Raw genomic sequence first — 13,830 nt, 5'->3', positions numbered from 1 at the left:
AGAATGAAAAGTGCAAAACAAAAGACGAGAAGTACAAGGTTTTCTTTGTAAATCAACTGCCAACAAGTCAGTATTGAAACTGCCAACCAGTTTTGGAAGACATACGTAATGAGTGTCAAGTGTGCTGAGGAGAAAACACCTTCTCATTTATAGTTTTTACGAGAAGAAGTTTAAAAAAAGTATATCTGACAAATGTTTAAAAATATAAAGAGAAAAGCATTCAAACAATAAAACCTAATGAAAGAAGTCTGAGTGAAAACAGAGTTTCAGTGAATAAAGTTTTATTTCATGAAGCTGCTTCATAGAATCTGCTTCACGTGCAACATACTTAATGATTATTCACATTTCTTTGCTTTGCTTTTAGAGAAAGCATTGTTTTTTCCCTAGCTTCATGCACCAAATCAGCCTTGTAGGAAAAATGAAACAAAACACAACAGAGTGAGGAGCCAGCAGGCTGGGTTAATAAAACACTGTTCACATGATACTTACGCAGTGGTAGTCTGCATGTCATGCCAGCTTTTGCTGAAGTTCTGTTTTAATTCATTCATCAGGTTCATGCCGAGTTTTTGTTTTATCTCAACTAGATGCCTTTCTTTTGCTGACAAAACTTGTCGTAGTGTTGTAATTTCGTCTTCTAGCTATAAGGTGGAGGGGAAATGGAGGGGAAAAATGTCAGACCAGCAAAAAAGGATACTTACAGAAGCTCTGGGTGTTCCAAAGCAGCCTCTGACCCTCCTGTTTATACAACCCCACGTGTGGGTTTGCCAAACACACTCCCTACAGATGATAGTCTAATATCTCAAAGTAGAAACAGAATTTTTCATTTTAGTGATTATAGAAGTAATCAATGCTGCTTGTTTAAAAAAAAAGTCAGATTGTACAGAAAAACATAAACAAGGAAATAAAAATCACCTGTATCCTACTAGGAAATAGCCACTGCTTATTTTTTGGTTTCTAAACTTCCAAATGTTCTTTCTATAAGTTGTATACAGACATAATTTTTGAACAAAAATTGGTTTTCTACTGTACCCTTATTTTATATAACTTCTTCTCAAGCGTCACTTTATTTATTTATTTTAAAGAGACAGGGTCTCCCTATGTTGACCAGGCTGGTCTCAAACTCTTGGCCTCAAGGGATTCTCCTGTCTTGGCCTCCGAAAGTTTTGGGATTACAGACGTGAGTCACCATGCCTGGCCTCAATGTAGTTTATTTTTTGCCAACCACACACAGTTGCATTGGTGCAGGAATGGAATTGGCAGACAATGGGGTTTTGCCAAGCTAATGCCTTAAGAAAGGGAGGAACAAGGGAATAGAGGATGTATGTAAAGGAGTGATTTGTGTTGATTTTTCTTTTTAACAGTTTTATTGACCTGTAACTGTCATACAATAAGCTGTAGACATTTAAAGTGTACATGTATAATTCGTAAGTTCTAACATATGTATCTACCCATGAAGCCATTATCACAATCAAAGTAGTGAATATATTCATCACCTTTTACTTGCTTTTTGTCATTCCTCCCTCTCTCTTCTTTCCTCTCCCCCAGTTCACTCTCACCAGACAGCCACTGACTTACTTTCTTTCCCTAGGGTTTAGTTTGCAGATATTTCCTAGAATTTTACATAAATTGAATCATAGCATATATACTCATTTTTGCTTGACTTTGCAGATCGTTATTTTACATTCATCTATGTTGCTGCATTATCAATGGTTCTTCTCCTTTTTTGCAGACTAGTATTCCATTGTATGGATATACCACAGTGTGTTGTTTGTTTGCCTGTTGAAAGGGCATTTAGGTTTGGCTAATGCAAATAAAGCTGCTATGAACATTCATGTACAAGGCTTCGTATGGACATATTTCCTCTTTCCCCTGTGCTACAGAAAAGCAGATCTCTTCAGCACTATAAAATTGCTCTTGCAAATGCAATTTCTAACACAAGAGCTCTGTAAAGTACTCAGATTTTGGAAAGTGCTGTTCTATCCTGTGAAAATAAATCTGAATAAATCACAAAGTCTTTGATTTTCATTAGTTATTATACTCTATAATATATTGCTTTGGTAACAGTGCTTACATTTACATCTTTGTTTTCTGAAAAACAGAAAACAAATTTTATGACTTTTCCTTGTTAAGCCAGAAAAGAATCGTTAGAACTACCTTAGTATCCCACATGCATAGAGGTAATAAAAGTCTGTCACTTTAGTAGATTTCTCACTGAATTTTTTTAAAAAGGAGCAACTGTGGCTCATTTACATGTAAAGTGTCACTCTACTTTGGACCACAAGCTGTATGTATCACACCAACCCTGTCAGCCTGTCAGTCATCTTGCAAATGCGTTCCTTGGATCTCCAGAGTCAGAGCTCCTAGGAAAGCACCTCAAGAAGGGCATCTGCCTTTGCAAAAACAAAACATATAATAAAACCCCCCGTCTTTTACCAGCCCCAATAGTGAACAGACAGAAATGGTTCTGGGAATCTTTATATATACAAATAATCATGTAAGCAAACCAAGCAGAAATACTGAAGCACAAGCATCTCAAGCATCCACAGTAAGAAGTAGAAATATCTTGGGGTTTTTAATATCAGCAAAATGTCCTGGCAATTTAACATTATCCATTTCTTTATGTTCATGGAACATTTTTCATATGTACATGGACACCTTTCTAAAATCTAAAGTGAATTACATATTCTATAAACATAGTATAATCAACAGAACCCTGTCTTTCCTTGATGAGCAAGAGTCTTCAGTGTACACACATACACTGATGACTATAAAAGGAGTATATTTAGGGACCACCAAAGAGAATGATGCTTTTAGTCTCTCCATTAAATGAGAATACACTGTTATTTTAAAATTAAGCCCTTCTATTCTTTTGTTATCATGTCATATTTCTCTTTTTCATCTTTGTCAATTTGTCCTCCTGCATTTAATCTACTGCCCAATATTTCTCATGGTTGTATCTCTTGCTCTTTTACCACAGAAAATGTTTGGGGTTCCTGTCAGCCTTTTATTCTCCATTAAAAAGGCCGTTTCTGCTTTCTTTCATTTAGAGTGACTGAAATTACTGAGAGTCTGTTTTTTGTTTGTTTTTATTTTTTGTTTGTTTGTTTGTTTGTTGTTGGTATATTGAGTGTCACAGTATTTTCCACTGTGTAAAAAAAAAAATGGGAAAAAATTTTAACTTGCTGAAATAAATTACAGATGTACACAAGGAGAAAGAAGCTTGAACACCTTAATATTCTCAACCTCATAGCTATGGAGCCCCGTAAGTGTATTGAAAATCACGGGGGGCTGTGGATTATTCATTTGTTATCTGGAGGTGGGGAGAGAGTAAAGGATTCAGAGCTACCATTAAATTTTTAATAAAATCTTGATCCCCAAAAAGCGATAGAAACATTAAAGTGACCAATTTAACAAAAATCATTAAAAAAAAAAGAAAGAAATATAAAGTCCCACATTTAATAATTTAAAAATTCAGGCACACTTTGAAAGGCACACATGGGGAAGAGACCTCTAATAAGAAGACATGAAGTCAGCTATTTAAGTTGGATGTATTCTCAGGTTCTATAATAAAATTCTAACCATTTCAGTGCAATATTTATCAGAGATCTAAATATATGCCAAAAACTCTATTAAGCAAATCCCTAAAGTTGGAAAAACAGACACTCTTTAATTACATTAACTTGTAAGGTTCCAAAGGACCAACCACCTCCCTTTGTGCAGAGCCAAGAGTCCTGCCACAATGAGGTCTTTAATTACAAATACCTTACAGGCTGCTGCTGATGAACTTCAATCCTTTATTTGACTGAGATCGTTCGGTCTAGTTATCTCAGTGGTTCTCAACTTCAGTTTAAATAAGAGAGCTTAGTTAAAATGCAGATTCCCAGGCATCTGCTGCCTTTTAATGCCCTGAGAGTTCAAGGCCTTAGATTTGGTGGAGCCAGACTACTTGTGTTATTTAGCAAAAGCATCCTGAGATATTCTGATACAAGTAGTATGGAAACTCTATATTATAAGTGCTGCTGTAAGCCACATCCAATTTGGAATGAGATGAAGTGCAAGTAAATCACGTTAATGAATGAAAGTATTTAACATATCTTTTCCTTTTAATTTTGAATAATTATTTCTTCATTCCAAATTAAGGGTCTAGTTCTTTGGTTTCTTGACTCCCTAGAAGATCTCCTTGTAGGATGAATATTTATGCCCAAGATTAGATATTTAAGCTTGATTATTTAAATATGAATTAACAGGAAAATAACAAGTATTGACAAAGATGTGGAGGCATTGGAACCTCTGTACATTACTGGTAGGAATGTAAAATAGTTCCACCACTGTGGAAAACAGTCACGCAGTTTCTCAGAAAGTTAAACACAGAATTAATTTCCCCAGGACTCAGCAATTCCACTCTTAGGTATATACCCCAAAGAATTGAGAACAGGTACTCAAACAAATACATGAACACACGTGTTCATAGCAGCACTATTCACAATAAACCAAAGGTCACTACAGCCCAAATGTCCATCAAGAGGTGAATGAACAAATTGTAGTAGATAAATAAAATGGAATATTATTCAGCCATAAAAAAAATGAAGTACTAAAACATGCTACAATGGATGAACCTCAAAAACATCAGGCTAAGTGAAAGAAGCCAGACACAAAAGGTCACATATTGTATGATTTCATTTATATGAAATACCAAGAATAGGTAAGCCCATAGAGACAGAATGAAGACTAGTGGCTGCCAGAGACTGGGGAGCGGGAAATGGAAGCAATGCTTAATGAGTACCAGTTTCCTTTCAGATGTGGTGGTTACACAACACAACATTGTGAGTGTACTAAATGCCACTGAATTGGTCGCTTTAAAATGGGTAAGTGTACATTATACAAATTTATCTAAAGAAAAATGCAAAAAAGTGAACTAACTAGTCTGAATTAGCTAATGAATTAGCTTCAGTATGAAATTTATAAAATTTGTTTTTCTGTTTTATCTGCTAGATTACATAAAATTTCTAACTGCAACCCAGAAGGAAAAATACTTTCATAAACTAGGCATCATCCGTATGTTGCTTAGGAGTCACCACATTTGGTCTCATGTGCACTTGGCTTCAAGGCCTGCCTCTCTGGGCTACTCCTCCTGCCTTTGGCTAAGAGACCCAAGATTAAAATGTAGATACTGTCTGAGAGGGGCATAACAATAAGATATTATGGTTATGAACACATTAGCTGTCCACTAGCTCAGTCCAGAAAGAGTTAAGGTCTTCAGGAAGGAGCAGAGAGAGAGAGAGAGAGAGAGACGCCCAGAGCCTAAGGCACTTCTTTGCAAGTGTAAGACACAGTTAGCTTGAGGGCACTGTGTGTTCGTGGGGACTGCACAGACGAAAGGAAGAGGAAAGAGCCAAAGGAGAGATTGAGAGAGCATGAAAATAGGCTTTACTTACTTGATAATGCTGTCTGGTATTTTTCCTATTTCTATTAATGCCTATTTCTCTTAAGTCATCTTATCTCAGGGATATTGGCAGTACTTGATTGTTATATAATCACAAATTTACAGTACTAATGCCAAAACTTTATCCTTTTCAAAAGGCAAGAAACGTTATGGAAATACTAAACATAAAATGCAGCTTAGTGAAATTAAAGTGGGAGTGGGATGATAGTGGCACAGATTTTTGGGCAAGTGTGTTTAAAGAGAGAGAGGGAAAAAAAAACCAGATGTGTAAAGACCTCAGAAAAAGTGTCTGGTAATAAGACTAATGAGAATAAATATCTGAAACAGAAGATTACTTCTTTATTTATTGACAAGGTTTGTAAAAAAAAAAAAGCATATTCTACTTTTGGCATTTACAAATATAAATGTTTGCTTAAAATATAAAATAACTCAAGCTAATTATAAATATTAATTACCTTCCTTTTATGCATGAACCAGTGCACCAGATCAGAGGTGATACTGGCCTCACATTTGACGAACTATAAAAAAGATACATAATGCATGACCACAACAATAAATTAAAGATCAAGTTATGTTAAAAGAGATTCCTCTTTTTCTTTTTTTTTTTGAAATGGAGTCTTACTCTGTTGCCTAGCTGGAGTGCAGTGGTACCATCTTGACTCACTACAACCTCCGCCTCCTGGGTTCAAGCAATTCTTGTGCCTCAGCCTCCCGAGTAGCTGGGATTATAGGTGTGTGCCACCATGCATGACTAATTTTTGTATTTTTAGCAGAGACAGGGTTTCTCCATGTTGGCCAGGCTGGTCTCGAACTCCTGACCTCTGGCGACCCCCCACCTCGGCCTCCCAAAGTGCTTGGATTACAGGCGTGAGCCACCATGGCTGGCCAAGAGATTCCTCTTTTAAAATGCCAAATTTGTCCAAGATGTAAGCCTTTTGGACACTACTGGCTTATTTTACATCTCCTACCAAAAGAGGAAGTCTTCCTCTTGCCAGCACTTGGTAAGCAGATAAAAATACGTTGGCTGTGTGGGAGAATGGAGTTATGAGATTGGTTGAAGTCTAAGGGCAATCTCATGGGAATATTATCAACAAGATAATGCAGGATAAGACAGACGGGAGGGAAGAGAAAGAGAACTGGGAGGAAGGAATCCAGCATAGCCAGAAAGCTGTAGGAGGTGTCAACCTGAAATAATAAAGTGGATCAGAATCCAGTTTAAGAGTTAATTCAAGTGAAAAGCTAAGGATAGACATCTGGGAAACATAGACTCTGAAGGAATGTGGCTAGTGCTATGAAGCTGAAAAGTTAAAGTCTTATGTACATAGGCAAAAAACAAAGAAATTTAATAGGATTACAGCATCTTCCATATATTGCTGGTTTATGAGTTACAGCAATTCGATTAGTTACAGCTTGTTTAATTTTTCTTTTCCAATTTAAAAGTATATGTTTAACATTCCATCTTAAACAATCTAAGGTGTTTGTGTAAGAGAATAAAGAGGGAAGTTAATCTATAATAAAAGAGGTCTTCTCTGGTGCCCTTTAGTCTTTTATAGCATTTTACAAAACAATGTAGGTAACGAAAAGGCTAGTCTATAATTAGAGAAACTGGTTACAGCTGCCTAGGTTACAGCTGCCTGTTATGTGACTCAGGTCCCATAATCACATTCCTTTAAGACTCAAAATAATTTAAAGTTCCAACAGCTTTTATTTTGAATTATTTATTTCACAGAGGAGATGAGGAAAGTAGGGAGAGGAAGGAAACAAAGAGGAGACTGGACACCTGGCACACTCAAGACCTCTTTTCAGCAAAGCAGTCAGGGGTCAGAAGTCCTTGTACACACAGGTCTTGCTTTGGATCGTGACCACAACTGAGTGCCTGACTCCAAGGCCGTCATCTAATAGGCTGGTCTCCGAGGTATCTTCAGTACCCAAGGAGCTAACAGACCCAGTAGGATCTTTCCTCAGACAGAAAGAGGAGTTGTTTGTGACCAGGGGCCTGTAAAGAATCTCTGTGGAGATTTGGGGCAGAGGATGCCTCAGTTCTCCATAAGGCCAGCAGTGAGACTGCAGAGATGGCTTTCTGTGTGTCCTTGTTAAAATTACATCCTAGCATTGAAGGTAAAATCCGAACGCATATGTGATATCAAAGAACTCGAGTTCCTGTGTCCACACATCTGCATGCAGACTTGTAAAAGGGTAAGGAAAGTTGTTTGAAAAACAGAATGAGCATAAAGCAGAGGTGGCCTGACGTGGAGAAAGAGAAATGTGAAGAAAAAAATTACAAAGATACACTTCCTCTGCTTTTCACCGGGCCTGGGGCAGACAGCTGTGTTCATGTGCCGCTGGAAGTCAGGATGCTACCTTTGGCAGCATGTGGTACTTCTTCATCTCCGAAGAACCCAGAAATAAGAGCCAGGAAGCATGGAGGCTAGTGCAAAACATGAATCCTTGTAACTTGAACACAGTAACAAAGAGTCTGGTGTTATTTCCAGAAGTCAGGCTCAAAAACTCTCAGGAAGGAAATGTGCTGGAAGTGTATTACTGTGGCCAAATGAGACAGGAATTTCTGAAAACACTTCTAGTTCTTTATATTCATGCGGCATCCATTTAAAACCAATACTTTTTTCTTGATTATAAAAGTAATATCAAGCTCACTGTTGACATTTAGAAAATAGAGAATGTACAAAAATCAACATATATTCGTGTATGTATGTATGTATACCCCAGTAATCCTAGGGCCCAGAAAAATAAAAATCAAGGCATTTTATAGAAATTGGTCTGTTACAGATAGTGTGCCTGAACTTAAACTAGCATTATCACCGTGATGGAGTGAAGCTTTAGCTTAGACTCAGTTGGCTTACCCCACTCTGCAGAATATGACATTTGGACCCTGCAGTTAGTATGAACTAGTCATGAGCCAGAATTTCAGGCCATAAGAATATGTGGAGTCAGTCCATTATCTGTTAATGCTAACTTTGGTCCATGTACTCTGGTATGTGCAGCCACTCAGTGGCCACAGACAGACCCAGCTAAAGATTTGAGGCACTGTGCTTACTGAAATCATTTTTGGTTGTACCAGAGGAATGTGCTGCTCTTTTATTTTGAAATGAAATTAACTTGGGGGTGTGTCTTGTAAAAGCACCTGAAAGTCTTTACTATTATTCTGAGCTGTTATAGACAAACACTATCAGAAGGTTAGAACTCAGAGTTCAAAGTGGACAAAGTGGGGAGAGGGTAAGCTGAAGCTCAGAGCTGTGTCTTCAGCCTGTGGAGAGGCCAAAGCAGGAAGGCCAAGCCTTGCTTCTGTGGGAACAGGATCTTCCTGGCCTTTGAGCCAGGACAGAGAATGGGGAGGGAATGTTGGCCTTGGCTCCTCTGGCTCTGATGCTTCCTCCTACTCAAGGAGCCCTTTCTATAACACTCTCCTCCCAGAAAGTAAAGGCTTCTCAACAAAGTGTCTAAAGTGGGTATTGCAAGCGAAAGACTTGAACAAAGACTTGTATTCATAATGAACCTGATATCCTCCTCCTCCCTAGGTCCAGATCCCCAGAGCAGCTCCACAAGATCTAATTATGCCTCGATGAAGCATAGCTTTCCTCTCTACCCCCAGAGCTTTATTTTTCTGCCAACAAGTACACAACTTACAAATTCAGTTGCTTCTATGATTGACTTTTTCATTTAAAAAATCATTTCAAAGTAATTGTTGAGCTAAGTTGCTGATCTAAAATCAGAACTGGTCTTCAAAAGGATCTTGCACCTATAACATGGTCTGGAATGAATTCTATCAAGTTTGTAAGTAATTTATTATTCCCATAGTATTCTGATAGTAAAAAGAATAAGAAGTGCATATTTAAAACCAGTTATGATTGTTGCTTAGGCAGCACAACGATTCATTCTACAACTGTAACCAACAGGTAATAGATAACATTAGAAAAATGCCCTGGAAAAATGAATCATCTTGTAATGTATTCGTTTAGTAATTTTACTAAATGAAAGACAACATAATTACAATATGGGACTTACATCAAACTAATAATAACTCTCAAGATCCAGAGATAGAAATAGCAACAATAAGATCACTAAACATACCTGAACTAACTCTGCTTTTAACTCTTCCTTTTCCTCCTCAGAGAGCATGCTAGAGAAGTCAGCACTGGTTACTGCATCTTCATCTCTTCCTTGCAATGGTTCAGTCTCCAGCAAACCTTTAGGCAAAATTGATAAAAGAGAGTGCAATTTTTAAAGTGAATTTAAACCAACTTCTGCTTCCATAGTGTGGAGGACTAGATGCACTGACAGACCCTCCCACTGAAAAACAACTAAAAATTCCAGAAAAGACAAAAATCCTCCTAAACGTTTGATGAGCTCCAAGAAAGCAAAGAATACCAAGAAGCCAAAACATTTAAGAGAAAATGAGAAGGCAGAGATGTAAACAAGACAAGCTTTCAGGGAGGTCTACATTTACCACCTTGGTGAATTCCAGCTTAGCTCTTCACTGTCTGGTGGGGTGTAAGGGCAGAGGACAAAGCCCAAGGCCCACCCATGGAGAGGGGTTTAATGTGAGATTCCTGTGTAAATTGGAGGTCCCAAGGGCTGCACCCTGAGAGTCAGGTGAACTAGAAATAAATACTTTCATTCTTCACACATCTTGCAACTCAGCACTGAATGGACAGAGAAAAATAATCCTCCCCTGAGAACTCGTGACCCTGAATGGGATTGCATGGGAAAGCAGCTTGCAACTTGAATGCACACCACCTGGGTGGTCCCGAATTTAAAATATGAAGGCCTTTTTTCCACTGCAGATGTGGCTCGAAGCAGCTGGAGCTGTGAGGAACCATCACTGACAAACTGACTCTGGCAGAGGAAAATACGAGAAGAGCCGGGTTGTTGATGCCATCATTGTGCCTCGGGATAATCCAGAATAGCTTCTAACTTGGTATGTGAGATAAATGACTTATTATTTAAAATATAAAGAAGTTCCCTGGTAGGGCCCCTCAACATCTGGCTGACTCAAATGCCTGTGTTCTCCGGGGAACCCAGAAAACAGTCCCTACTCAGAGGGAAACTTCATCTACGACATGATTCAAGTCAGAGTTGGCATTTACACCTCTGTAGGGAAAGGAAATGAGACATTCAAGTACAAAGTGGTCCCTGGAGAAACTCCCACTGGCCTGAGCACTGGGACAACAGGTTGAGCCATGGAAGTTTGTGCCGTTTTTAGGGGGTAGGAGTCTGACCTTTCTCGTTCCAGGGTGGTAACTGGGAATTCTATCTGTGAGATGGGGGCTTGTTAACAGGAAGCTCTCTTGCTTTGCTGAGTTTTTTTCCTTTTCACCCAATAAATTCCATTTTTCTCACCCTTCAAATTGTCTGCAAGCCTAATCTTTCACGGTTGTGTGACAAGGACCCCGTTTTCAGTTGAACTAAGGAGAAAGTCCTACAACAGAAGGGTTTTTAATAAATTGTCCTGGAACAGTTATTTCTATAGAAAAAAAACACACTGGACACCTTTAAACCATTCACAGGGACAAAACTATAAACATTTTAGAAGACAATCTAGGAGTTTGTGTTTATGAACCTCCGGTTAGGAAGGGACTTGTTAAGACACAAAAAGGCAAACCATGAAAAAAGGATGAATAAGATTAAGAATGTCTCTTTATCAAAGACGCTATATGGAAAATGAAAAGACAAGCCACGAATTGGAAGATGATATCTCTCACATATATAAGTAAAAAGATTTGTTCCCAATATATACAGAATTCCTCCAGACCCACTTTAAAACCAGAAATAATCCAATAGAAATATGGGTCAAAAGACCTGAACAGATGATTTATAGGCAGAAATTACAAATGTTAATAAACCCAAGAAAACATCCTTGACTTCACTGATGCTTGGGGAAATACAAATTAAATTAGTTCATGCTCAATAGAGGAGCAAAAATTTACAAGTCTGACATTACTAAATGTTGGTGACTATGCAAAGGATAGAAACTCTCATATACTGCTGGCAAGAATATAAATAGATAAAAATAATTGGAAAATGATTAGGCATGATCTACATTATCTATTAAAATTGAACATTCACATATCCTATAACCCAGTAATTCCACTATGTGTAGACCTGAGACAATCTACATGAGCATTAGATGTTATACATGCACATCAGACACCATTAATAAAAGCTTTCACAGTACCAACAAACTGTAAGTCACACAAAAGTTCATAAACAGGACAATACATAAATATACTGTGGTGTATTTCCATGATAAAGACTTGACAATAGAAAAATGAGTGAACTATCACTATACATACTAAATGACTAAAACTTGGAAATAAGATATTGAGTGAAAAACTCAAGTTGCAGAATAAGAAGTATAATTCCACTTAATGAAGTACAAAAGCATGCAAAACTAAAATATTACTTAGGAATTAAATTATAAAGAAAAGCAAGGCAATAATAAAAAATTCAGGACTGTGGTTTTCTCAAGGCAGAGAGGAAAGGAGAAAGGAATGGAGGACCTCACAGGGCAGGGGTCCCCGACTCCCGCGCCACAGACCAGTACCGGTCTGTTACCTGTTAGGAACCAGACCACACCGCGGGAGGTGAGAGGTGTGCGAGCTGGCAAAGCTTCGTCTGTATTTATGGCCACTTCCCATTGCTTGCATTACCACCTGAGCTCTGCCTCCCGTCAGATCAGTAGCAGCATTAGATTCTCACAGGAGCACAAACCCTATTGTGAACTGCGCACGCGCAGAATCTAGGTTGCGCGCTCCTTAAGAGAATCTAGTGCCTGATGATCTGTCACTGTCTCCCGTTTCCCTCAGATGGGACCGTCTAGTTGTAGGAAAACAAGCTTGGAGCTCCCACCGATTCTACGTTATGGTGAGTTGTATAATTGTTTCATTATATATTACAACGTAATCATAATAGAAATAAAATGCACAATAAAAGTAATGTGCTTGAATCATCCCAAAAACATCACCGTCACCCTGTGTCTGAGGAAAAATTACCTTCCACGAAACCAGTTCCTGGTACCAAAAAGGTTGGGGACTGCTGCCTTAGGGAACTCTTACAGGATCAATGGACATACTCCATTTCTGGACACTGACTTTCTGTTCATGAGTATTTTCTCCACTTTACCTTTATATTGTAAATATTCTTTTGTGTACTTATAATTATTTCATAAACAAATGAAAGTGCATTTTGTCTAAAGTCAAAAGAGAAAGGTAAATCATTATCCTACAAAATCAGAACATTTTAGATAAAAAGAAGAAAAATATGACTCAAGTGTGTATAGTTCTGAAGCTGTCCCTTCTCTTGGGTCCCTGGTATTCTCATCCTTATGCCTGAATCAATAAGGTGCCATTGGCACCCTGATGTCACTGCCAACATGGTAACATTCGTAAACATGGCATATTGCTGATCCATGTTCATCAGATCCTCATCCCTTCTCTCTATGCCAGAAGACAGTTTCAATGCTAAGTAATTTCCTTTTTCATAAGTAATATCTGGTCATTATAGAAGACAGTAAGATAAAATTATCCATTATTAATTAAAATCAACATTAATCCTGTTACCCAGAAATTGGTATTTTGATCCTTCCTTTCTGGTACTTCTTCTGAGCATAGGTGTATTAATATTTTCATAGATAGATAGATAGATAGATAGATAGATACTGGATTTACTGTTGCAAACTTGGTTTATTTATTCAATAGGATAGTAATATCTTTTCATGTCTAAAGACACACATATACATTTATGTATTTTCAATGGTTGTGCATTATTTTGTCTTATGGATGATTAATAATTTACCCTGTTTGCTGGGAAGCTGCAGTGAACATCTCCTAGCTAAGTTATTAGGTACTTCATGATGACTTCCTATCCATTGGATTACTCAGTCAAATGGCATAGACGTCTTGTAACCTACTGCCAAACTATCACCCAGAAAGGCTGTACCAGTTTTATGCAACATCAGCAACCTATGAGACTACAGACTCAAGAGAAAGGACAGAACAGACTCCTGGTAAAACAATGTAACTTACAGGTCATTTAAAGTTTTAATCAGTGCTCTAGGATAACTATCTAAACCAGGAATCAGCAGCAATTCCAAGCACAGCTATGAGAGATAGAACCAGAAGGTAAGCTCTGCCCCCCGGCATTGGGGGTCAGGAGACAGTCCTGGGGGTACTGCAACACACTGTGGACTTCTCTCCACTCAGCCTGGCCCAAGAACTTATGGATATTGCTCAAACTTAGCTGGAACCCAAATTCTCAATCTTCCCTATCTTCATAGCGTGAGAAGACATGGTCCAGGGAATAAACAATAGTTCCAGGTCCTTAGACTTTTCAAGACATCAAACATCTCTAGTACCTTCTATATTCTAGAA

General features: G+C 38.1%; 1 protein-coding gene across 7 annotated transcripts in view; it reads right to left on the bottom strand.

Moving 5' to 3' along the window:
- The window catches only part of LOC105465546 (TPD52 like 1), a 102,143-nt gene that overhangs the window by 26,096 nt on the left and 62,217 nt on the right, over positions 1–13,830 (bottom strand). For 6 of the 7 annotated variants that reach the window (XM_011713999.2, XM_011714000.2, XM_011714004.2 and 3 more), the window contains exons 2-3: positions 9,533–9,648; positions 490–638 (exon numbers count right to left, since the gene is read on the bottom strand). In XM_011713999.2, coding sequence (XP_011712301.2) covers positions 490–638; positions 9,533–9,648 — 265 coding nt within the window. Of the gene's footprint in view, positions 1–489; positions 639–9,532; positions 9,649–9,911; positions 9,936–13,830 lie in introns of those variants that run through there. The other variant, XM_011714002.3, reaches the window with a different exon arrangement.

This window comes from Macaca nemestrina, chromosome 5 (assembly GCF_043159975.1).
Source record: "Macaca nemestrina isolate mMacNem1 chromosome 5, mMacNem.hap1, whole genome shotgun sequence".
Classification (NCBI taxonomy): Eukaryota; Metazoa; Chordata; class Mammalia; order Primates; family Cercopithecidae; genus Macaca; species Macaca nemestrina.
The sequence above is the reverse complement of the archived record's forward strand: the minus strand, read 5'-3'. Positions and strand labels throughout refer to the sequence as shown.